Genomic DNA, 21,884 nt, shown 5'->3' with positions numbered 1-21,884 from the left:
TATTTTTTGAATTTCCTGGCAGATAGGACGATCCCACAGGGAGGCTTACCAAGAGAGGCCACGATCCCACGATTCTCCTCCATGACGTCCTTATGCAGAGCTCTCTGGTCAGGATCCAGCAACGCCCACTCCTCGTCTGTGAAATGAACAGCAACATCTTCAAAGCACACTGGACCCTAAAAGAAAAAGGGAAATGTCCTCCTCTGATACGGCAGAAAGCCCACTTGACCTGGACACGAATTGACCAAATTTGGATCACAAGAGGGATGGCACCCAAGATTCGAAAGGTGGAAATCTGTCCAAAAACTTGCTCCGACCATAACCCTGTGAAAATGGAAATGAAATTAACACCGATTGGTTCCTTCAGATGGAGAATGAATGACACCTTGTTTAGAGATCCAGAAATTATTAAAAAGGCCCAAAAAACTATAAAAGATTATTTTGAAATAAATTTGAAAACTACGGTGGAAAAGAGAGGAATCTGGGACGCAAGTAAAGCTTTAATGAGAGGTTTTTTGATTCAGCAAAATGCTATAAAGAGAAGACTTCAAGAGGATAGAAAAGGAAAGATTCTAGAGAAAATAAAAGAAGGAGAGAAGAGATTAAGGTCTAAACCTAAGTCACAGGAGGTTTTGCGAGAAATTAAATCATATCAAGCACAATATTTGAAAATGGTTAACCAGGACATAGAATGGAAGATCAAACAGATGAGACAAAAAACCTTTGAATTGGCTAATAAGTGTGGAAAGCTGCTAGCTTGGCAGCTGAAGAAAAGACAAAAATACCGTATTTTTTGCACCATAACACTCACTTTTTTCCTCCTAGAAAGTAAGGGGAAATGTCTGTGCGTGTTATGGAGGAAATGCCTACGGGTGGCATGCCTACGGATTTTCCTCCTCTAAAAACTATGTGCGTGTTATGGTCGGGTGCATGTTATAGAGCGAAAAATACGGTAAATACTGTGACTAATCTTGAAGTAAATGGAAGGAACATACAAAACCCAAAGGAAATTAAAGATTGTTTCCAGAGATACTTTAAACAATTGTATGCACAAGGGCCACAGAATGAGATCAAGATTGAGAAATTTTTAGAAACAAATGGACTACAAAAAATATCTCAAGAGAACAAACTAATTTTGAATGAAAAAATTTCTGAACAGGAGGTTGAAGGTGCCATAAAGAATTTGCAACTAGGCAAGTCTCCAGGCCCGGATGGACTATCCTCCAAATATTACAAAGTTTTGAAAGAGTTTTTAATTCAACCGTTAATGGAGGTTTGTAATGAAATTATGGAGGGGAAAAAAGCGCCGGAATCGTGGAAAGAGGCCTATATCACACTAATACCGAAAAATGAGTCTGAAAAGACACAACTTAAGAACTACCGCCCTATATCCCTACTTAATGTGGATTACAAAATTTTTGCCGATATTTTGGCTAAAAGACTGAAAAAAGTTTTAGTTGGAATGATATTTAAAGACCAAGCTGGCTTTCTTCCAGGCAGATATATGTCAAATAATACAAGGAATTTGATTGACATTTTGGAAAAATTGCAAGTTAATATAAATACAAAAGCTGTTTTGATATTTATTGATGCGGAGAAAGCCTTTGATAATATTTCTTGGAGTTTCATGAGGAAAAACTTGCAAGGGATGGGGGTGGGAGAAAGGTTTGGAAACGGTATAGGTGCGATTTATTAAGAACAAAAGGCAAAATTAATAGTGAATAATGCAGTTACAGAAGAAGTTAAGATAGAGAAAGGGACACGACAAGGCTGCCCAATTTCCCCCCTGCTTTTTATTTCAGTCCTGGAGGTCTTGCTGAACATGATTAGAAGGGACCAACAGATTCAGGGTATACAGGTCGGAGTTAAACAATATAAACTTAAAGCATATGCAGATGACCTAGTATTGACATTACAGGAGCCAATTCCCAGTACTAACAGAGCTTTGGAAATAATACAAGAATTTGGTCAGGTGGCAGGTTTTAAATTGAATAAATCGAAAACAATGGTCTTGGAGAAGAACTTGACATCGATTGAGAAGGAAAGGTTTCAGGGAGAAACAGGTTTATCATTGGTGAAAAAAGTGAAATACCTAGGAGTGAATATGACTTCAAAAAATGTTAATTTATTTAAAGATAACTATGAGAAGTGTTGGTCGGAAGTGAAAAATGATCTTGAAATTTGGACAAATCTGAAGCTTTCCTTATTGGGTAGAATTGCGGTTATCAAAATGAATGTATTGCCAAGAATGTTATTTTTGTTTCAGACGTTACAAATCATGGACAAGATGGACTGTTTCAAGAAGTGGCAAAAAGAAATCTCTAGATTTGTCTGGCAGGGCAAAAAGCCCAGAATAAAATACAAAATCCTTACTGATACTAAGAATAGAGGGGGGTATGCCCTGCCGGACTTTAAGTTATATTATAAAGCAGCAGCTTTTTGCTGGCTGAAGGAATCGCTACTTCTTGAGAACACCGACATTTTGGATTTAGAGGGTTTTGATAATGCTTTTGGGTGGCATGCATATCTGTGGTATGATAAGGTTAAAGCTCATAAAGGTTTTAAAAATCATATTGTTAGGAAAGCACTATTTAATGTCTGGACGAGGTACAAAGATTTGTTGGAAAGTAAGACTCCTAGGTGGTTGTCACCAATGGAGGCTAAAGCTGTGAAAAAGCTTAATATGGAATCTAAATGGCCGAGATATTCGGAAATTTTGGAACAAGAAGGGGACAGGTTGAAATTGCAGAGTTATGAGAAACTTAAGAATAAGGTGCAGGATTGGTTACATTACTTTCAAATAAGAGAGGCCTACAATTTGGACAGGAAAAATGGTTTCCAGGTGGAAAAATCAAAGTTGGAAACAGAATTGTTAGAACCCAAAGCTAAGATATTGTCGAGAATGTATGATTTGCTGTTGAAATGGAACACGGAGGACGAAACGGTTAAATCGGCTATGATAAAATGGGCACAAGACATTGGTCATAATATTATGTTTGCTGACTGGGAACGGTTGTGAACCACCGGTATGAAATTTACGGCATGTAATGCCTTAAGAGAAAATATTATGAAAATGATTTATAGGTGGTACATGACACCAGTCAAGCTTGCAAAAATCTATCATTTGCCTGATAATAAATGTTGGAAATGTAAAGAAATTGAAGGAACATTCTTTCACCTTTGGTGGACGTGCCCAAGGATTAAGGCGTTCTGGGAAATGATCTATAATGAACTGAAAAAGGTATTTAAGTATACTTTTCTGAAGAAACCAGAGGCCTTCCTCCTGGGCATAGTCAGCCAATTGGTGCCAAAGAAGGATAGAACTTTTTTCATGTATGCTACAGCAGCAGCAGGAATACTTATAGCAAAGCATTGGAAGACGCAAGACCTACCCACCTTGGAAGAGTGGCAGGTGCAAGTGATAGACTATATGGAACTGGCAGAGATGACCGGCAGAATCCGAGATCAAGGAGAGGAGCAGATGGAAGAGGACTGGAAGAAGTTTAAAGTTTATCTACAAAAATATTGTAAAATTTATGAATGTTGAAGGCTCTGAAAATGAAATGAAGGGGTTCTAGCGATTAAGATAAATAAGATTATAAAGGGAGGGATAAAGGTTTAAAATGAATAATGAACGATCTTGCTGAACTAATTTTTAAAGTAGAATACAAGAAGAGAAGGTGGGTGGAAGCAAAGAGAATAAGGTTTTGAAAGTTATTAATATAAAAGAGTGTTCTTCTTTTATCCTAAATACTTTCCTTTGTATTTTTTTGTTTTGTTTCTTTGTTTGGATTTTTGATGTTTGTTGTTTGTTTTTTCTGATTTTTGTTGATGTTAACTTTTTGGAAAATTCTAATAAAATATTATTACAAAAAAAAAAATGAGACGGCAGAAATGTGATCTGCTACACAATGCTCTGTTATTTTCTTCCTGTTAATTGCTGTGTTATTTCAATAGGATTGCTTTGCTGCACATTTTTATTATGGGTACCTATTTTAACGCTTTAATTGAATTCTTTTATTCTGCATTTATTCGTCTTTTTGCAAGTAGGTGGTACTCCAGCTTATGTTTATGTTTTTCTGCCTACGCAAGCATTCCAGTTTCCCCGATGGAAGGATCCACTTTCTCCTCTCCTCGTGAGTTGTTCTGGGGAGGTTCCCTCCCAATGCCCTAGAGCCAAATTCAAGGGGTTCATGGGGGCATGGAGAGGGGGAGGAGTGGGGGGCAGGCCCCATTTTGCAGCGGATGGGGCTGGCTAGGTGAATCCTGGACATTATTTGTTATCGTCTGTCCGCTGCTTAGAAGCCTATTTTAGCTGTGGAAAGAAGAGTAATCTGGGATGCAAGCAAAGCGGTCATGAGAGGATTTTTGATACAACAGAATGCAATTAAGAAGAGAATGCAAAATGAGAAAAAAGACAAAATCCTGGAAAAGATAAAGGAAGGAGAGGAGAAATTAAGGGTGAAACCAAAGTCGCAGGAGATTTTGAAAGAGATAAAGTTGTATCAAGTACAATATATGAAAATGATGAATCAGGAAATAGAATGGAAGATTAAACAGATGAGACAAAAGACATTTGAATCGGCAAATAAGTGCGAAAAACTGTTGGCTTGGCAAATGAAAAAAAGATCTTCCCACCAGGGAAGAATGGCAGATGAAGCTGATGGACTACATGGAACTGGCGGAAATGACTTGGCAGAATCCAAGACCAGGGAGAAGAGTCGGTGGAAGAAGATTGGAAAAAAATTAAAGTATATATACAAAAATATAGCAAACTTAATGAATGTTAGAAGGATGCTGGAATGAAGGTATTTGGTTTTAGCAGAATTGTAATAAAGAATAAAGTAAAAACTGATTGATAATGGGCCAAAATGAAAAAAATTAAGGTTAGACTGTTAAGATAAAATATAGAACAAAAATTGAGAAAGATGGAAAGAATTTGCTGAAATAGGTAATTGAACTAGAATACAAAAAAGGGAGGTGTGAGGAGGCCGATGAAACAAGTAAATGAAAGGTAAATATATGGAACATTGGATGTCTGTTTTAGCGTTTTAGTTTCTTTTTGCTGTTTTGCTATATTGTTTTTCTATGTTTTTCTTTTTATGTATTGTAAGGTATATTCTGTTAATTTTTTTATTGTTTTCCTTTTTTCTATTTTCTGTAATTTTTTAAACTCCTAATAAATATCATTTTTTTAAAAAGAAGAAGCCTATTTTAGCATTCATTGATGAATACAGAAATAAAACAAGCCTAGTCTGGATGGCCATCTGTCTTGGATTATCTAGCTGAGACTCCTGCAATGCAGGGGGTGGGACTTGATGACCCTTTGGGTCCCTTTCAACTCTAGGATTCCATGAAAACTGCAAGTACAGATGAATCCTACTGGCAACATTCAGAAGGCTGGTGTCACAGAGTTATCTGGGCAGGAAATCCCACAGTTCACAGCTGGAGTTTACTCTTTATCAGAAAGAACACGATGTTCACAGACTTGGCTGAGTATTGGGCTCAGTCCATGACATTGCTCCATCCCTCGGCCTCTGACCCCACGAGGCAGCTTCCCCTGACCTGGTCTGGTTCCACAGCCACTGCTTCCCTTCTGCCCCCATGAAAAGGCGGATCAGGAGGTCTTGCCGGCATCCTTCTGCCACCTGCAAGAGAAAAAAAGGGAATCAGGATGCTAGGAGGGCCTGCTTCTCTCACAGAGGAAACAGGACATCTCTAACTACAGATGGGCTTTGAGAAAGCCTTACCTGCTGAGTGCAGTTGAAGGTTTGTGCCCATTTCATGTTAGGTGTGCAGAAATACATCTCCCCTCCTCTGAACCCTTGTTCACAACCAGCACCCCTCAAAAAAAAACCCAAGATGAAAAGAACCCTCAGATGAGTTGGAAAACCAACAGAACAAGACCAAATGGAGAAAAGCCACCTTCCTCCTTACCCAGTGGCCTCTCTCTGGTGTCCAATGGAGGCCTCTCTGCCTCACAGGAATCCAGTTCCATTTCTGCAAAATGATCCTTTTTCTGAAAGGACAACAAGAATTCAAAACAGTAAATGAAATATTAGAAAGAGAACACAAGGACAGATACTTTAAGGGTGTTAGATTTCATTCCCCGAAAACGGATGGGCCATCAGCAGACCATTTTTGGATATTCTCCATCCTGTTTGGAGCCCCTTGGGAGTATCCAGAGCAAAGTCTCTCTCACCTGCTTTCTCTCTGCCTGCTTCCTCTCCTCTGCCTGACTCAGGAGGAAACCTTCGGCCAGGGCCACCGCCTGGGAACTGGTCTCCGCTCCGCATTCCCTCACCCAGCTCTCCATCTCCGGTGGAAGGACAGCCAGGAACTGCTCCAAGATCACCAGGTCCAGCATTTCAGCTTTTGTGTGCCTTTCTGGCTTCAGCCACTGGTGGCAAAGGTGGTAGAGTCGGCTGCAAACCTCTCGGGGCCCTTTGGCCTCCTGGAAGCAGAACTGCCTCAACTGCTGGCTCTGTACCTCTGAGCAGTGGGTATCCTCCTCACCCAGGATCTTCTGCACAGAGTTTTCCCAGAATCCCCCACTGCTCCCAGTTTGGATTGCATGGCCTCTTCCTGCTCTAGGACCAGCTGTGTCTCGCTCATCCATCTGTGCTCTCAGGAAGCCTCTGAGAGATGGGAAGGAACCTTTTGGTCTTCTGCCAAGTTCTGTCTGTCTGAATGAGAAGCTCTAGCAAATCCTACAAAGCAAATACATTCTTCTGTTACAAAAGTTGTACAATATCAGGAGAAGAAAAAGTTTCCCTGAGCAAGCATGGATGAGTCTTGCTGGGAACCAGGGTAGGACTGCACCACAGTCCAGACTCTGAGCTATCTTTCTAAAAAGGAGGAGGAGGAGATGTAGACCTCTAGAAGGGAGATTGTGGAAATGTGGAGGCAAGCGAAGAGATTAATGCGAGGGGACTCAGCCTGGTTGCTCCTTCCTTCCACTCAATGCATGAAATCAGAACTGATTGACAAGGGAGTCATTGGTTCCTAGTGAAAAATGACTACGTGTGTTGAATCTGAATCTCCTTCCTTGTAGCTTGAAGCCATTGGTTGGAATCCTGCGCCCAGGTGACATGGCTCTCCTAAAGACCGGCCTCACTATACACTGCCTTTGTTGATCTAAAAGCAGCCTTTGATACAGTCTCCAGAACCAGACTCTGGGACAGACTACAGGGGACCTACATAGAATTAAGAGCTTCTGCTCTTAATTCAGGCACTGCGCGCAAACACGGCTCTTAGAGTCAGGACCCTATTAAAACCTCTAAAGGAGTCAGGCAAGGGTGCCTATTGGCCCCTCTACTATTCAATTTCTATCTAAATAATTTAGTATCTGCACTCCATGACTCAGAACTCCACCCTCCAAAGCTCGCAAATCGGCATATTTCGGTCCTCCTATATTCCGATGACGCAGTAATTTTATCTAGAACCCCCATTGGACTCAAAAGAGCACTAAGAAAGCTCGCAGCATACTGTGAATTTGAATGTCTCAAAATCAACTATCAAAAGACCAAGATACTCGCTTTTGGGGGAAAACCAAAGCTTAAAAGCTGGGAACTCCAAGGCCATAAATTAGTCACAAACTATAAGTATCTAGGAATGGTGGTACAGACCTCAGGAGCCAACAAACTACACATAAACTCCATCGGGAGTTCAGCGGAAAAACCCGCAAATTGTATCCTTAAATTTTTCAGAGCACAAGGGGGCTTCTTCGTTCCCGCAGCTCGAAAACTATACAAGGCCAAAACTTTGGCACAACTCCTTTATGGTTCCTTTTTGCCCCCACCTTCCTCGGCTTCCTCCCCCCTTGATAGCTCTCACTTCTTAGAGCTCTCACTGGCTTCATTATTACCAAATAATGGAAGCATATAATTTGGATAAAAAAATTGGCTTCCAGGTGGAAAAATCAAAATTGGAAACAGAACTGTTACATCCCAAAATTAAGAACTTGTCAAGAACGTATAACTTGCTGTTGAAATGGAATACTCAGGATGAAATGGTGAAATCAGCTATGATTAAATGGGCACAAGATGTTGGACATAATATTATGATGTCTGACTGGGAACAGTTATGAACCACAGGTACGAAGTTTACGGGATGTAATGCCTTAATAGAAAATACAATGAAAATGATCTACAGGTGGTACATGACACCAGTCAAGCTTGCAAAAATTTATCATTTGCCCAATAATAAATGTTGGAAATGCAAAGAGACTGAAGGTACATTCTTTCACCTTCGGTGGACGTGCCCAAGGATTAAGGCTTTCTGGGAGATGATCTATAATGAAATGAAAAAGGTATTTAAATATAGCCAGTGTGGTGTAGTGGTTAAGAGCGGTAGTCTTGTAATCTGGTGAACCGAGTTTGAGTCTCCGCTCCTCCACATGCAGCTGCTGGGTGACCTTGGGCTAGTCACACTTCTTTGAAGTCTCTCAGCCCCACTCACCTCACAGAGTGTTTGTTCTGGGGGAGGAAGAAAAAGGAGAATGTTAGCCGCTTTGAGACTCCTGAAGGGAAGTGAAAAGCGGGATATCAAATCCAAACTCTTCTTCTTCTTCTTATACCTTTCTGAAGAAGCCAGAGGCCTTTCTCCTGGGCATAGTCAGCCAATTGGTGCCAAAGAAGGGTAGAACTTCCTTTATGTACGCTACAACAGCAGCAAGAATACTTATTGCAAAGTACTGGAAGACACAAGATCTACCCACCCGGGAAGAATGGCAGATGAAGGTGATGGACTACATGGAACTGGCGGAAATGACTGGCAGAATCCGAGACCAGAGTCGGTGGAGGAAGATTGGAAGAAATTTAAAGACTATCTACAGAAACATTGTAAAATTAATGAATGTTAGAAGGATGTTGGAATGAAGCTATGTGGTTTTAGCAGAAATGTTATAAAGGTTTAGGAAAAAACAGACTGTTAATTGGTGAAAGGAGGGAAAGTTAAGTTATATTATATTAAGATAAATTACAGGACAAAAAGTGGAAGAGATGGAAAGGATTTGCTGAAATAGCTAACTGAACTAGAATACAAAAAAGGGAGGTGTGAGGAGGTCAAGGAAACAAGCAAATGAAAGATAAGTTATGGGAAGTGTCAGGGAACTGCAAAGAGTGGGGGTAAGGCTCCCCAACGATGCGGGAGAAGGGACCAGCAGAGGGAGAGAGAACACTTCCGTTGGGGAAGGAAATCAGTGGGACACCTGGGAGAAAGGGGAGCAGGAAAGGACTTCGGAGAGATGGCTCAAAGACTCTTCCACAGAGACCAGCGGGGAGAGTCCAGGACCTCCGCTGGCCACGCCCACCCTGCGCAGAAGACTTCCGCGCAGGGAGGCTAGGCGGAGACTTGGCGTCAAGGAATTTTTATGTTGGAAGAAGTTCAGGAAACGCCCACGGACGGATTCTGCCAGTGACTGACACAGCCACGGAGAAAGGGCTGTTCAGCCAGGGAAAGTTTTAGCCAGGGAACGTTGCCATAGAGCATCAGCACCCTCTACGCACAAGCAACCCCAATTCCCTTTACAGGAAGGTTTGGTGTGTTTTTTACTTGTTTCTATTTTTCTGCTTTTTTCTGTTCCTTTTTTTCTTTTTTCTTATTGTGATGTGCTGTTTTGTTTTTGTTTAATATGGTGTTTTTCTTTTTTCTTTTTGTAACTTTTAAAACTTTAAAAAATATTATTTTTTTTAAAAAATACACTTCTTAGAGCTCTCCTCCAAGTGCCCAGATGTGTCTCATACGCATGGGTTAGATTAGAAACGGGGATGGTGAGAGTGGAGGCTAGCATCTGCCTAACATCAATCTACAAATGGCTGACATTGAATCTGCTCCCCCGGGGGATAGCCCCATTGATCCTCTGTGACCAATTCCAGTCAGGCTGACAGACTGCAGTTCTGAACACCCCCCAGAAACTGGGTTTTGCCCTTCAAGACCTTCTAAGTCTGGGCTTGGGCCAGGCAAAAGCCACGGTCAGGCAAAGAATATTAGATACCGAGAGACAACAGGACTGCACAAGGTGCTCGGACCATAAAATTGGAGAAATTGAGAAATATATAGCCGCACTGGCAGAATATCTCTTCTTTCTCGCATCTAGAAATACAAGAAGGGCCTTTACACTCGCCAGAAGCTCGGCTCTTCCCTCGCTGGTCCTGGATGGAGCCTTTAGAAAAGTCCCGTGTGCTCAGAGACTTCTCACCTGTCCATTGGGAGAAATAGGAAGCCAAAACACTTGTTCTTCAGACGTCCCTTTTACGAAGAGACACGTAGTAAGACCATTGATCCCCTGCGGGTGAGGCTCGCTGACCTCCCGCAAAAGCAAAAATTTGTCCTTTTGCTGTTAGGCAAAGATCAGAAGATGACCTGGATGGTCGCCAGATTCTGTGTACAGATCTGTAGGCGCAGACCATCTCCCAACTCAAAAGAGTCCGTAATGAAAATCCCCAAACTCGGTTTCATGGGTGACTCTGAGTCAACTCCCTGGGATAGTTTGTTGGTGTACATTGTTTTTAAATTTGTTGTTGTACATAAATTGCCTGTTTTACTTCTGTGACTGTACCCCCAAGTGTGTTTCATAAGCTAGTCTCTGACCGTAATATATTATCTAAACTGACATGGCTCTCCTATCTCCTCTCTGTCTCCTCTTCTCCAACCAAACATACCCAGCTCCTCACAAAGCTTGGCTTGATCTGCTTTTCTGGCCTCCTCTGCCAATAAGGAGAAAGAAAGAAGGGAAACAAAGGAAGAGGTTTTGGAGCAACCATTCATGCGTGTTTCCTCTGTTGTGCAAAGACGCTGACCCGTGTCACACACAGCAGAAGTCGTACTGATAGCCTTATTTAAAGAAGCTAGATTTCTATCTGCTAGATTTCCCAGGGGGCTCTGAATAATTTATTTTCTGGAAGGGGGGCAGTAACCTCCTCCGCTCCCCCCCCCCACAAAAGATCTAAAGGAAGGAGACAGTTCCTGCGACCTCGCCCCTCCCTGGCAGGACCCCCTGCTCCCTGGGGCTCCCCCCCCCACATGAGCCACCCTCCCCTGCTGCATCCCCGGGACCCCCCCCCCTTCTCCCCACTGCACCCTCCAGGGGGGGGGGGGGAGAGGAGACTCACCAGATCCCAGGAGAGGATTGCCCTTCCCAAAGGAGTAAGCAGCGTCTTTATACAAATGCAGAAGATAGAGTACTGTAGTTGCAAACCTCGCGCATCCCCGTCCCTCCCAGGCAGGACCCCCTGCTCCCTGGGGCTTCCCCCCCCCCCACATGAGCCACCCTCCCCTGCTGCAGCCCTGGGACCCCCACGTTCTCCCCACTGCAGCCTCTGGGGGGGGGGGGGGAGAGGAGACTCACCAGATCCCCGTGGAAGAGAGCAAGGCAGCATTTGCAATAGCAGAAATCAACCCCCCCCCCCCAACGCTTGCAGGAAGGGGAGGGAGGGGCTTTTCCTCTGGAGGACCTGGCCCCCCCTCTACATCCTGTCCCCTCTAGGAATGCAGCTCAGTTCCCTTTAACCCTTGCAAAGCCGAGTCCACCCTGCTCAGTCCTCTCTGCCTTTTCTCTCCTGCATTGCACAATCCCAGAGATGCTCATTTTGAGGGGACGCTCTTGGTTGGTCTGTGATCCGCTCCCTCCCTTGGCCAGAAACTGGAGGAAGAGGTTGCAGGGAAAAGGGGTTTGCAGGAAGCAAGGAACCTCATCCTAGAATGGGAGGGAGCCCTAAGGGTCATCTATTCCAGCCCCCCTGCAAGGCAGGAATCTCAGCCAAAGCATCCAACCTCTTCTGAAAAACCTCCAAGGAAGGAGAGTCCGCCATCTCCCAAGGGATTCTGCTGCTCTTCCCGTCAGAAGAAACTGCTTTCTGGTCCTCTGGGTCCCTTCTTCTGGGTGCTCTAGGGCAGGAGAAAACACGCTGGCTCCCTCTTCCATGGGTCAGCCCTCCAGATATTGAGAGGTGGCTCTCAGGTCTCCATCCAGGCAGGTCTCAGCTGAGGGAGGAACAGGAAGACACGCTGTTCCTGCCTCTCCTGGGACTACGCATTGCTGAGCTCCAAAATGCAGGAAAGGGCACATTTTGAAGGCTTTGGGCACGTTTTGTTAATGGAGAAATCTGAGGGTTCCCTTGGACAAAAAACAAGGACACCAGCCAGGAATATCAGAGCAAAAGAGCAGCCAGTTGGCTTGGTCTTTCTTGAAGACTGTCGTGACAGGACTCCCACCTGACACCAGGTGGGACAAGATGGAAGCCCCAAACATTTATTAGCTGCTAATCCCCATGTTACACCCCCCAAACTACATCACTCATACATCATGGTAAGGGGAGGTCTGGTGGCAGTAATCTGAGCATCATGGACCCTGCCCCATGGTTCTCCTTGCCCTCCACCAAACACGCATGGAGTGTAACAAAAGAGATATTTACATTTCCCTGTTTCCCAGGGAACTCAATCACACCCTTTTGTCTTCGTCTGGGTTTGTTATTTTGGGAATGGCAACCTGTCCGGCACTCAGGCATCAGGGTGCCAGGAATCATCACTCAGGTAAAGGGGCTGCTGAGTAGCTGAGCTCACATGTCTAGATGAATTTCTGAAGTTTTCCCAGTGAGCCAGTACATAGATACCTTTATTAGTGAAATCTTACATTTGGTATTGTGCAGCAGAGGCACTTTGACCAGATAGGAAGAAACTGTGATGAAGTGTTTTGTGGGGACAAGTCACAAACGTCACAAAAGTGATCATGCTGATTTTGGTAGTGGGCTGCATGTGCATGATATCTGCTGCAGGGGCAACCCCCCCAAAAAAACTACATAAATTCCTGCAACTGTTTGCCTTCCAGTGTCCGGCTATACCTCTTGGCTCGTCCTCCAAACTTTGCTGGGGGGCTGTGTTCCCCCTCCCAAAGCAGGGACACACTCTTAGCACCCGAAAGCTGTACCACCTCATTGCTGCTGCAGGGGGTGAGAGGGTTTATATAGTGGCGGGTGATGCCCTTAGGGAATATTTGGCCAATTAAGTGAGGCAGGTAATCCCTCAAGGGACGGAGCAGCAGCTGATTTGCTACCTGTGCTATGACACCCTCCTCTCAGCTGAGCAGGTGCCCTGGGGGGACCTCAGAGGGGAGGTCTGGTGGCATGAATCTGAGCATCCTGGACCCTGCCCCATGGTTCCCCTTGCCCACCACCAAACACCCATTGAGTGTAACAAAAGAGATTGCTGGAGGCAGGGGTGGGACCTGTTGGCCGTGAATATCTGGATTGGCTAAGCAGATGAAATGGGCAGAAGCATCTCAGCCAGTGGGAAAGGCAGCCATATTGACTATGGCAGGCTTAGGCAAACTCGGCCCTCCAGATGTTTTGCGACTACAATTCCCATCATTCCTGACCACTGGTCCTGTTAGCTAGGGATGATGGGAGTTGTAGTCCCAAAACATCTGGAGGGCTGAGTTTGGGGATGCCTGCACTATGGGTTGTGGACTCTCCATCTTTGGCGGTCTTCACATACCTGTCAACTGTCCTGCTTTGAGTGGGACGTCCTGCAATCCAGAAGCCACCCTGGCTTCTGATTGGCTCCCAGGATGTCCTGTTTAGGCTCCCGTGAAATTGTGGCCCCAAAAGACGCCCCATTTTGGGGGGTACTTGCTCTTGCGGGAGTTACGTGACTCATTCAGGAGCGTGGCCCCAGAAGTCGCAGGTCCCAATTTCCCTCTGCAACATGTTGGAGGCTAGGCAGATTTTGGGAGGACAACTCTCTTCATATTCTATGGCTGTGGGTGACAGGAGAAAGAGTGGACTATGTCAGAATTTTTGGAGGGCCAGCAGAGGAGCCTCCCTTGGATGAATCACCACAGCCCCATAGTGGCCTTAAAAGCAGGTGAGCAGTGAGTCTCCCCTGCTGCATTACTAGGCTGTCTCACAGAATGCTTTTTATTATGTTTTTATCATTGTTGTTCTGTATTCTGCTTTTAATGTTGTACACTGCCCTGGTATATTTTGATAAAGGGGGTATATAAATTGAATTATTATTATTATTATTATTATTATTATTATTATTATTATTATTATTATTTCCCCAGCACTATAAGTTCCTTGTTTGATTGTGTTTTTATGTTATAAAGGGTTCTGAGTTCCGCATTCTGGAGTGCCAAGTCTTTTTGAGAGAACTGCTGTGGAGCTGAGATGAAGGAGGAGAGACCATTCCCTCTCCACCCAGCAGAGGTGTGTAACTCCAGGAAGACACAACCTGAAAGACAGTGTGCTATTTTATTAATTTTTTTAATAACTCCTGCTTATGTTATATGATGTCATGATGTATTGTAATTATCATAAAATGTATACACTGCTTGATTGTAAACACACACACACACACACACTTTCAAAATGTTATTTTAAAATATTTTTATTAGTAATTTCAACATAACATTTTATCAAAATACATATCATCCTTAAATCCCCCCCCCCTTATTTTTCCCCTCTCCAAAAAACCTGACCCCCCCGACTTCCCCCAGCTCCTCTCTCTGGTTTATCAACATATGTTATTTTCTGCATGTTACAAAACTGTATAGATCCTTAATTTATCTATCTAAATGTTATCAATAAAAAGTTTGTAAATGTTTATTCAAAACCTGCCAAGGAGTCCAGTTCATTTTGTTGCTTCTGTAAGTACTTTGTAAAGGGTCCCCATTCATCTTTAAAATCACAGTTATCCTTGTCACATAGTTTGTGTGTCAATTTTGCCAATTCTGTGATTTCCAACAATTTCTCTTGCCATAGTTCTTTAGTCGGGATTTCCTCATTCTTCCATCCTTGTGCTGCTAAGACTCTTGCCATCATTGTCGCATACATAAAGATATTTTTCAGTTTCCTTGGCAGGTCTTTTCCTACAATCCCTAACAAGAATGCCTTAGGTTTTTAAACAAATTTTAATTGGAACATTTTCTTCAACTCACTATATATCATTTCCCGAAACTTTTTGATTTCATTACAATCCCACCACATATAGTAAAAAGTCCCGTCTCTTTCTTTACACTTCCAAAACATATTTGAGCTGGTTTTCTTCATTCTTCCTAACTGCACTGGTGTCATATACCATCTATACATCATATAATTTTCTTTCAGCAAGGAACACTCTATGAATTTTAAATCGGTTTTCCATAACCTTTCCCAATCTTCCACAATAATATTATGACCTATATCTTGTGCCCATTTAATCATAACTGGTTTCACATCTTCGTTTTACGTCTCCCATTCTAACAGAATACCGTATGTGCCTTTCAGCAGTTGGAATCTAAGTCTCTCCTGTATTTGTCAAAGGATTCTCTGAAATTCTGATGTTAGCCTGTATCTCCTTTTCGTGTATGTAAAGGAAATGCCCTCTGGGAATTCCCATTTATATCTCATGTCAGCTCTTCTGAGTGCTATTGTTAAATATCTATATTTGGTTCTTCTAAGTCTCAATTTCAGTGTAATCTCTCTAAAGATATCTACTTTCTGTCCGGCAACCACATGATTTTTTTCAAAAACTGTTCTGAAGGATTGCGTCCTTCACTCTTTTTGTTTCTAGTGTTAATAAAACATCTCCTGGCTGCCTCCGTTCTCAATTTTGACGCGATCTAATTCTGAAACAGCTCTCTGAAACCCATCCAACCAATCTTTGCTTTCTCCCAGCCATTCTGAAATTGTCTGTGTGACATATGTCTCCAAATTTGGCTCTGAATCAGATTCTGGAAGGCCTCTGTCAGGTAGACGTTAACTTATTACTTCAGCTAAATGTCACAGGATTAAACAAGGTACTACAGTGGTACCTTGGGTTACAAACGCTTCAGGTTACATACGCTTCAGGCTACAGACTCTGCTAACCCAGAAATGGTACCTCGGGTTAAGAACTTTGCTTCAGGGTGAGAACAGAAATTGTGCTCCGGCGGCCCCATTCGCTAAAGTGGTGCTTCAGGTTAAGAACAGTTTCCGCTTAAGAACAGACCTCCAGAACAAATTAAGTACTTAACCCGAGGTACCACTATACAGACACAGCTTCTCTTAAACTCCCTCCTCTCAAAATCAGGTGTCACACTTCAGGTATCCAGAATAAATGCTAAAAGGCTGAACTCAGTTTCTGCTGCTTCTCTCTCATTCCCTCACTTAGTTATGACAGGACAGCCCAGCTTCCTTCATGGCTTCATACTTTGGTCCGTGAGCGAGGGGCCACTTTTCCTCGGTTCCCCTCTCTCTTAGCAGTCCCACTCCCGAGGTATTTTCCTTTGTATGCCAGACCCAGGGGATCCTCTGAGTCCTTTTTACTGACTCAGAAATCTCCTTTTCCTAGAAAATCTCTCCCCTCCCGAATGGAAGGAGACCCCAGAAGAAGAGTCTTCCCACAGCTTCTCCCTCCAGATTAAGTCCCGTCTGAACACTCTCTCCAGACCCTCAACATGGTCTTCCTATCTCAGCTACGACTGTTAATAGAGGATGAGCTGCTTCACTTCATGAAATTAAAACCTCGCTCCTTCAAAGTATTAGAGTTCAAAGACTGTGATAAAAATGAAAGAAGAGCAAAGGGAGAACAATATCGTGGTTCTCAAATGATGGATAACATAGGTTACTACAGGAGAAAAAAAATAAAATGATAATTATTCTTAATATTTATTATTTATACCTCGCCCATCTGGCTGGGCTTCCCCAGCCATTCTGGGCGGCTTCAAATAAAATATTAAAATACTAATACAACAAAAATTAAAAGCTTCCCTAAACAGGGTTGTCTTCAAATGCCTTCTAAAAGTCTGGTAGTTGTTGTTCTCTTTGACATCTGGTGGGAGGGCGTTCCACAGGGAGGGTGCCACTACCGAGAAGGCCCTCTTGCTAGTTCCTTGTAACTTAGCTTCTCACAGTGAGGTAACCTCCAGAAGGCCCTCGATGCTGGACCTCAGTGTCTCGGTAGAACTTCAAAGGTAGCCCCATGTAGAGCACATTGCAGCAGTCCAAGCGGGAGATGAGCAGAGCATGCACTAATGTGGTGAGGCAGTCCGCAGGCAGATAGGGTTTCAGCCTGCGTACCAGATGGAGCTGGTAAACAGCTGCCCTGGACACAGATTTGATCTGTGCCTCCATGGACAGCTATGAGTCCAAAATGACTCCCAGGCTGCAAACCTGGTCCTTCAGGGGCACAGTTACCCCATTCAGGACCAGGGAGTCCTCCATACCTGCCCCCTCCTGTCCCCCAAAACAGTACTTCTGTCTTGTCAGAATTCAACCTCAATCTGTTAGCTGCCATCCATCCTCCAACCACCTCCAGACACTCACACAGGACCTTCACCGCCTTCACTGGTTCTGATTTGAAAGAGAGGTAGAGTGGGTATCATCCGCATACTGATGAACACCAAGTCCAAACCCCCTGATGATCTCTCCCAGCAGCTGCATGTAGATGTTGAAAAGCATGGGGGAGAGGATGGATCCCTGAGGCACCCCACAAGTGAGAGCCCAGGGTTCCAAACACTCACCCCCCCACCACTTTCTGAACACAGCCCAGGGGTAGGGAGCGGAACCACTGTATGACAGTTCCCCCAGCTTCCAGCCCCTCAAGACGCTCCAGAAGGATGTTATGGTTGATGGTATCAAACGCCGCTGAGAGATCCAGCAGAACTAGGAAACAGCTCTCACCTTTGTCCCTAGTCTGCCGGAGATCATCAACCAGTGTTACCAAGGCAGTTTAAAGTCCCATGTTGAGGCCTGAATCCCGTCTGGAAGGGATCCAAATGGTCCGTTTCCTCCAGGCATGCCTGGAGTTGTTCAGCAACCATTCGCTCAATCAACTTGCCCAAGAATGGAGGATTTGAGACTGGGCGATATTTGGCCATCGTGGCCACATCTAAAGATGGGTCCGGGAAGGCTCCCTCACGGAGGGAAGCATTCACCACCCCACAAAGCCCATCGCCCAGCCCTTCTTGGCTAGCTTTTATAAGCCAGGATGGACAAGGATGAAGGAGACAAGTGGTTGGTTTCACTCGTCCAAGCAGCCTGTCCACATCCTCGGGGGTAACAGATTGGAATTGATCCCACACAACTTGACTAGACAGGACTCTAGCACTCTCCCGCCCTGCTCCCACGGTGGAGTCTACGTCTTCTCGAATCTGAGCGACTTTGTCTGCAAAAAAACTTTGCAAAATCATTGCAGGAGATCATGTGGCCTGTACTGGGCCCTAATGGAGCAGGTGGTTCTGCTAAATTGTGAACCACTTGAAAGAGTCTCCTGCTGCTGTTTTCCGCAGATGTAATAGAGGCGGTGAAGAAAAGTCTTCTTCGCCGTCGCTATCACCACTTGGTAGGCTCGACATTGAGCTCTAACCCGTATCCGGTCAGCTTCAGAATGGGTTATCTGCCACCGGCGCTCTAGCCGTCTCAGCGATTGTTTCATCAGCCTCAGCTCCGGGGAAAACCACGGGGCTGTCCAGGCTCCATGCAATCGAAGAGGGCGCTTCGGAGCCAAACAGTCAATAGCCCTGGTTAACTCCACATTTCAGCGGACCACCAGGAATCATTTGGATCCATTAAGGGGCGGACCATCTGAATCAGTCTCACCTCCCTGCAGAGGGGAAGGTTCGCGGAGAAGTCCAGTTTCACCAGGAAGTGATCTGACCATGGCACTTCTTTAGTTTCGCTTTTACTTAGTTTCAGATCACCAACATCCATAATAATAATAATAATAATAATAATAATAATTTTTTATTTATACCCCGCCCTCCCCAGCCAAGGCCGGACTCAGAGCGGCTTACAAGCAATAATAAAAACAAGTTGAATGATTACAATTTAAAAGCAAAATTAAAATACAATATTAACATATTGAAATATTAAAATTTAGCCTCATCGCAGGAGGAGAAGGAAAAAAGTAAAAGAGGGAGGGAATCAAATTGGCTCCAAGTCAAAGGTCTGGCAGAACAACTCTGTCTTACAGGCCCTGCGGAAAGAAATCTGATCCTGCAGGGCCCTGGTCTCATGAGGCAGAGCGTTCCACCAGGCCGGAGCCAGAGTTGAAAAGGCCCTGGCTCTGGTTGAAGTCAATCTAACTTCCTTAGGGCCCAGGATCCTCGGGTGTTGCTATTTATGGACCTTGAGGCTCTCCATGGGGCATACCGGGAGAGGCGGTCACGTAGGTACGAGGGTCCTAGGCCGTGAAGGGCTTTAAAGGTCAAAAGCAGCACCTTAAATCTGACCCTGTACTCTACCGGGAGCCAGTGCAGTTTGAAAAGCACAGGGTGAATATGCTCCCATGGCAGAGACCCCGTGAGGAGCCTCGCTGAAGTATTCTGCACCCTCTGGAGTTTCTGGGTCAGCTTCAAGGGCAGCCCAATGTAGAGCGAATTACAGTAGTCAAGCCTGGAGATGACCGTCGCATGGATCACTGTGGCCAGGCCAGGGCGGGAAAGGCAAGGGACCAACTGCTTGATGCGGCGAAGGTGGAAAAATGTCACCTTGGCTGTTGCTGTAACTTGCGCCTCCCTGGAAAGGGAGGCGTCAAGGATTACACCCAAACTCTTAACAGAAGGCAATGGCACTAATTGGGCCCCCGCAAGAGAAGGGAGTTGGTCCCTCATCCCCATGCCATCCCGACCCAGCCATAGGACCTCTGTCTTCGAAGGATTTAGTTTCAATCGGCTCTCACAAAACCATCCAGCCTCAGCTTCCAAGCATCTGGTGAGTGTGTTCGGGGCCGAGTCAGTGTGGCCATCCATTAGCAGATAGAGCTGAGTGTCATCAACATATTGGTGACAGCCCAGCCCAAAGCTCCGGATAATCTGGGCAAGGTGGCACATAAAGATGTTAAAAAGCATTGGGGAGAGAATTGCACCCTGCGGCACTACACACACCAAGGAATGGTGCGATGACATTTCCCTCCCTAGTGCCACCCTCTGTGCACGACCAGAGATAAAAGAGCACAGCCAGTTACGAGTTATGCCCTGTATCCCTACGTCTGCGAGGAAGTGGTCCAGAAAATCATGATCGACCATGTCAAAGGCTGCTGACAAATCTAAAAGGATCAGCAGTCCTGACCCGCCTCGATCCAGTTGTCTACGGAGATCATCTGTTAGGACAACCAGAGCCATCTCGGTCCCAAAACCAGGACGGAACCCGGACTGAAATGGATCTAAAGCCGATGTTTCCTCCATAAACCTACCAAGCTGTTCAGCAACCGCTCTCTCAATTACCTTACCCAGATATGGAAGATTTGAAACTCGGCCTCGGTCCAGTATATCTGAAGGAGCGTCTCCACCCCCATCGTTCAGCCCGGACACTGAGATCCAGCGCCGAGGGCCTTCTGGCGGTTCCCTCATTGCGAGAAGTAAGGTTACAGGGAACCAGGCAGAGGGCCTTCTCGGTAGTGGCTCCTGCCCTGTGGAACGCCCTCCCAGCAGATGTCAAAGCAATAAACAACTATTTTACTTTTAGAAGTCATCTGAAGGCAGCCCTCTTTAGGGAAGTTTTTAATGTTTGATGCTGTACTGTTTTTAATATTCAGTTGGAAGCCGCCCAGAGTGGCTGGGGAAACCCAGCCAGATGGGCGGGGTATAAATAATAAATTATTATTATTATTATTATTGAAACTGGGCGGTAATTGGATAGGTCTAAGGGATCTAATGAAGTTTTCTTTAAGAGTGGACACACTGCTGCTTCCTTCAGTTCCCCTGGGAATGTCCCCGTGTCAAGGGACAAATTGATAATTTCAACCAGGGGGGTCCGCATAACATCTGGACACTCCCTAATCAGCCAAGATGGGCACGGATCAAGGAGGCAGGTGGTGGGCCTACTAACTTGGAGGAATCTATCCACATCAGCAGGGAGTATCCGATCGAAATGGTCCAACACTGGACCTGATGTCAGTCGAGGGGCCTCCAGTTCAGCCACTGTATCTAAATTGGCAGGGAGGTCACGGTGGAGCAACAGGACTTTCTCCACAAAAAAGCTCGCGAATGCCTCACAGCTGTGGGTCGAATTTGTGCTTAAATTTGGTTGTCCTCCTAAGGACGTTATTGACCTAATTATTCTAAAAAGTTGTGCCAGGTGAGAGCTAGCGGATGCAATGGAAGCTGCAAAGTAAGAATTCTTAGCAGCTTTCATAGCCATCTCATAGGCTTTCATAAGCGTCCTATAAAATGTTCTTGAGGCTCCATCACGAGTCCGTCGCCATACTCGCTCTAGCCGTCTGAGATCCCGCTTCATTTTCCGGAGCTCCTCAGTAAACCAAGGGGCCTGGTTTCGACGGGGTCGCAGAGGGCACTTAGGCGCGATCTCATCAATGGCTGCCAAGAGCCGGTTATTCCAGTCCTCAACAAGGTCATCTAATGAGTCGCCAGGAGGAGCAGGGTTCCACAAGGCTTGTCGGAATCTATCAGGATCCATCAGTTTTCGTGGACGAGCCCAAATAGGTTCGCCACCCGAGCCGGGGAGGAGCGGGAAGTCAATCTTGGCTTTCAGAGCGTAGTGATCAGACCATGGCACTTCCACAGGGGGGAGCATGATCACATCTATGCCAGCCCCAAAGATCAGATCCAGCATGTGGCCTGCTTGATGAGTGGGGCACAAAACAAACTGGGAGAGCCCTAGTGTTGCCATGGAAGTCACTAGGTCCAGAGCCTGTGAGGAGGGAGCGGCATCGGCATGGACGTTGAAGTCTCCCAAAACCAGTAGGTTTGGGAACTCCAAGGCCCAGCCCGCCACCACCTCCAGCAGGTCTGTCAGGGCGGCTGTAGGTGTGCTGGGTGGTCAGTGCACCAGCCAGACAGCCAAGCTCTCCTTGGTGCCCCACACAAGACCAACACATTCAATGCCGGAGATCGCCAGGGATGGCAGAGCTCTGAAAGAGCAATCCTCCCGAATTAACAACGATACTCCTCCCCTCCAACACAC

At 45.1% G+C, this 21,884-nt stretch overlaps 4 protein-coding genes across 5 annotated transcripts in view; 1 reads left to right on the top strand and 3 right to left on the bottom strand.

Moving 5' to 3' along the window:
* LOC114589671 (uncharacterized) overlaps positions 1–11,424 on the bottom strand; it is a 184,200-nt gene extending 172,776 nt beyond the window's left edge. The window contains exons 1-2 of one of the 2 annotated variants that reach the window (XM_077927933.1): positions 8,249–8,454; positions 6,203–6,710 (exon numbers count right to left, since the gene is read on the bottom strand). In XM_077927933.1, coding sequence (XP_077784059.1) covers positions 6,203–6,619 — 417 coding nt within the window. In that variant the 5' untranslated portion in view covers positions 6,620–6,710; positions 8,249–8,454. Of the gene's footprint in view, positions 1–6,202; positions 6,711–8,248; positions 8,455–11,350 lie in introns of those variants that run through there. The other variant, XM_077927937.1, reaches the window with a different exon arrangement.
* LOC114589664 (uncharacterized) overlaps positions 1–21,884 on the top strand; it is a 999,511-nt gene that overhangs the window by 315,208 nt on the left and 662,419 nt on the right. The window lies entirely within an intron of this gene.
* LOC114603766 (uncharacterized) overlaps positions 1–21,884 on the bottom strand; it is a 114,142-nt gene that overhangs the window by 3,923 nt on the left and 88,335 nt on the right. Inside the window, exon 7 of the mRNA XM_077927821.1 lies at positions 9,308–9,314. Coding sequence (XP_077783947.1) covers positions 9,308–9,314 — 7 coding nt within the window. The remainder of the gene's footprint in view (positions 1–9,307; positions 9,315–21,884) is intronic.
* On the bottom strand, positions 19,945–21,854 carry LOC144327402 (uncharacterized). The gene is made up of 2 exons (XM_077926741.1): positions 20,583–21,854; positions 19,945–19,950 (listed from the first exon to the last, which is right to left on the bottom strand). The coding sequence occupies exons 1-2, from the start codon at positions 21,588–21,590 to the stop codon at positions 19,945–19,947; spliced, it is 1,014 nt and encodes a 337-aa protein (XP_077782867.1). The 5' UTR covers positions 21,591–21,854.

This window comes from Podarcis muralis, chromosome 4 (assembly GCF_964188315.1).
Source record: "Podarcis muralis chromosome 4, rPodMur119.hap1.1, whole genome shotgun sequence".
NCBI lineage: Eukaryota > Metazoa > Chordata > Lepidosauria > Squamata > Lacertidae > Podarcis > Podarcis muralis.
This window is presented reverse-complemented; position numbering and strand designations above follow the sequence as displayed.

Bases quoted from the DNA above. Each gene is read 5' to 3' on its own strand.
- LOC144327402 (XM_077926741.1), bottom strand. From the start codon at position 21,590: ATGGCAACACTAGGGCTCTCCCAGTTTGTTTTGTGCCCCACTCATCAA.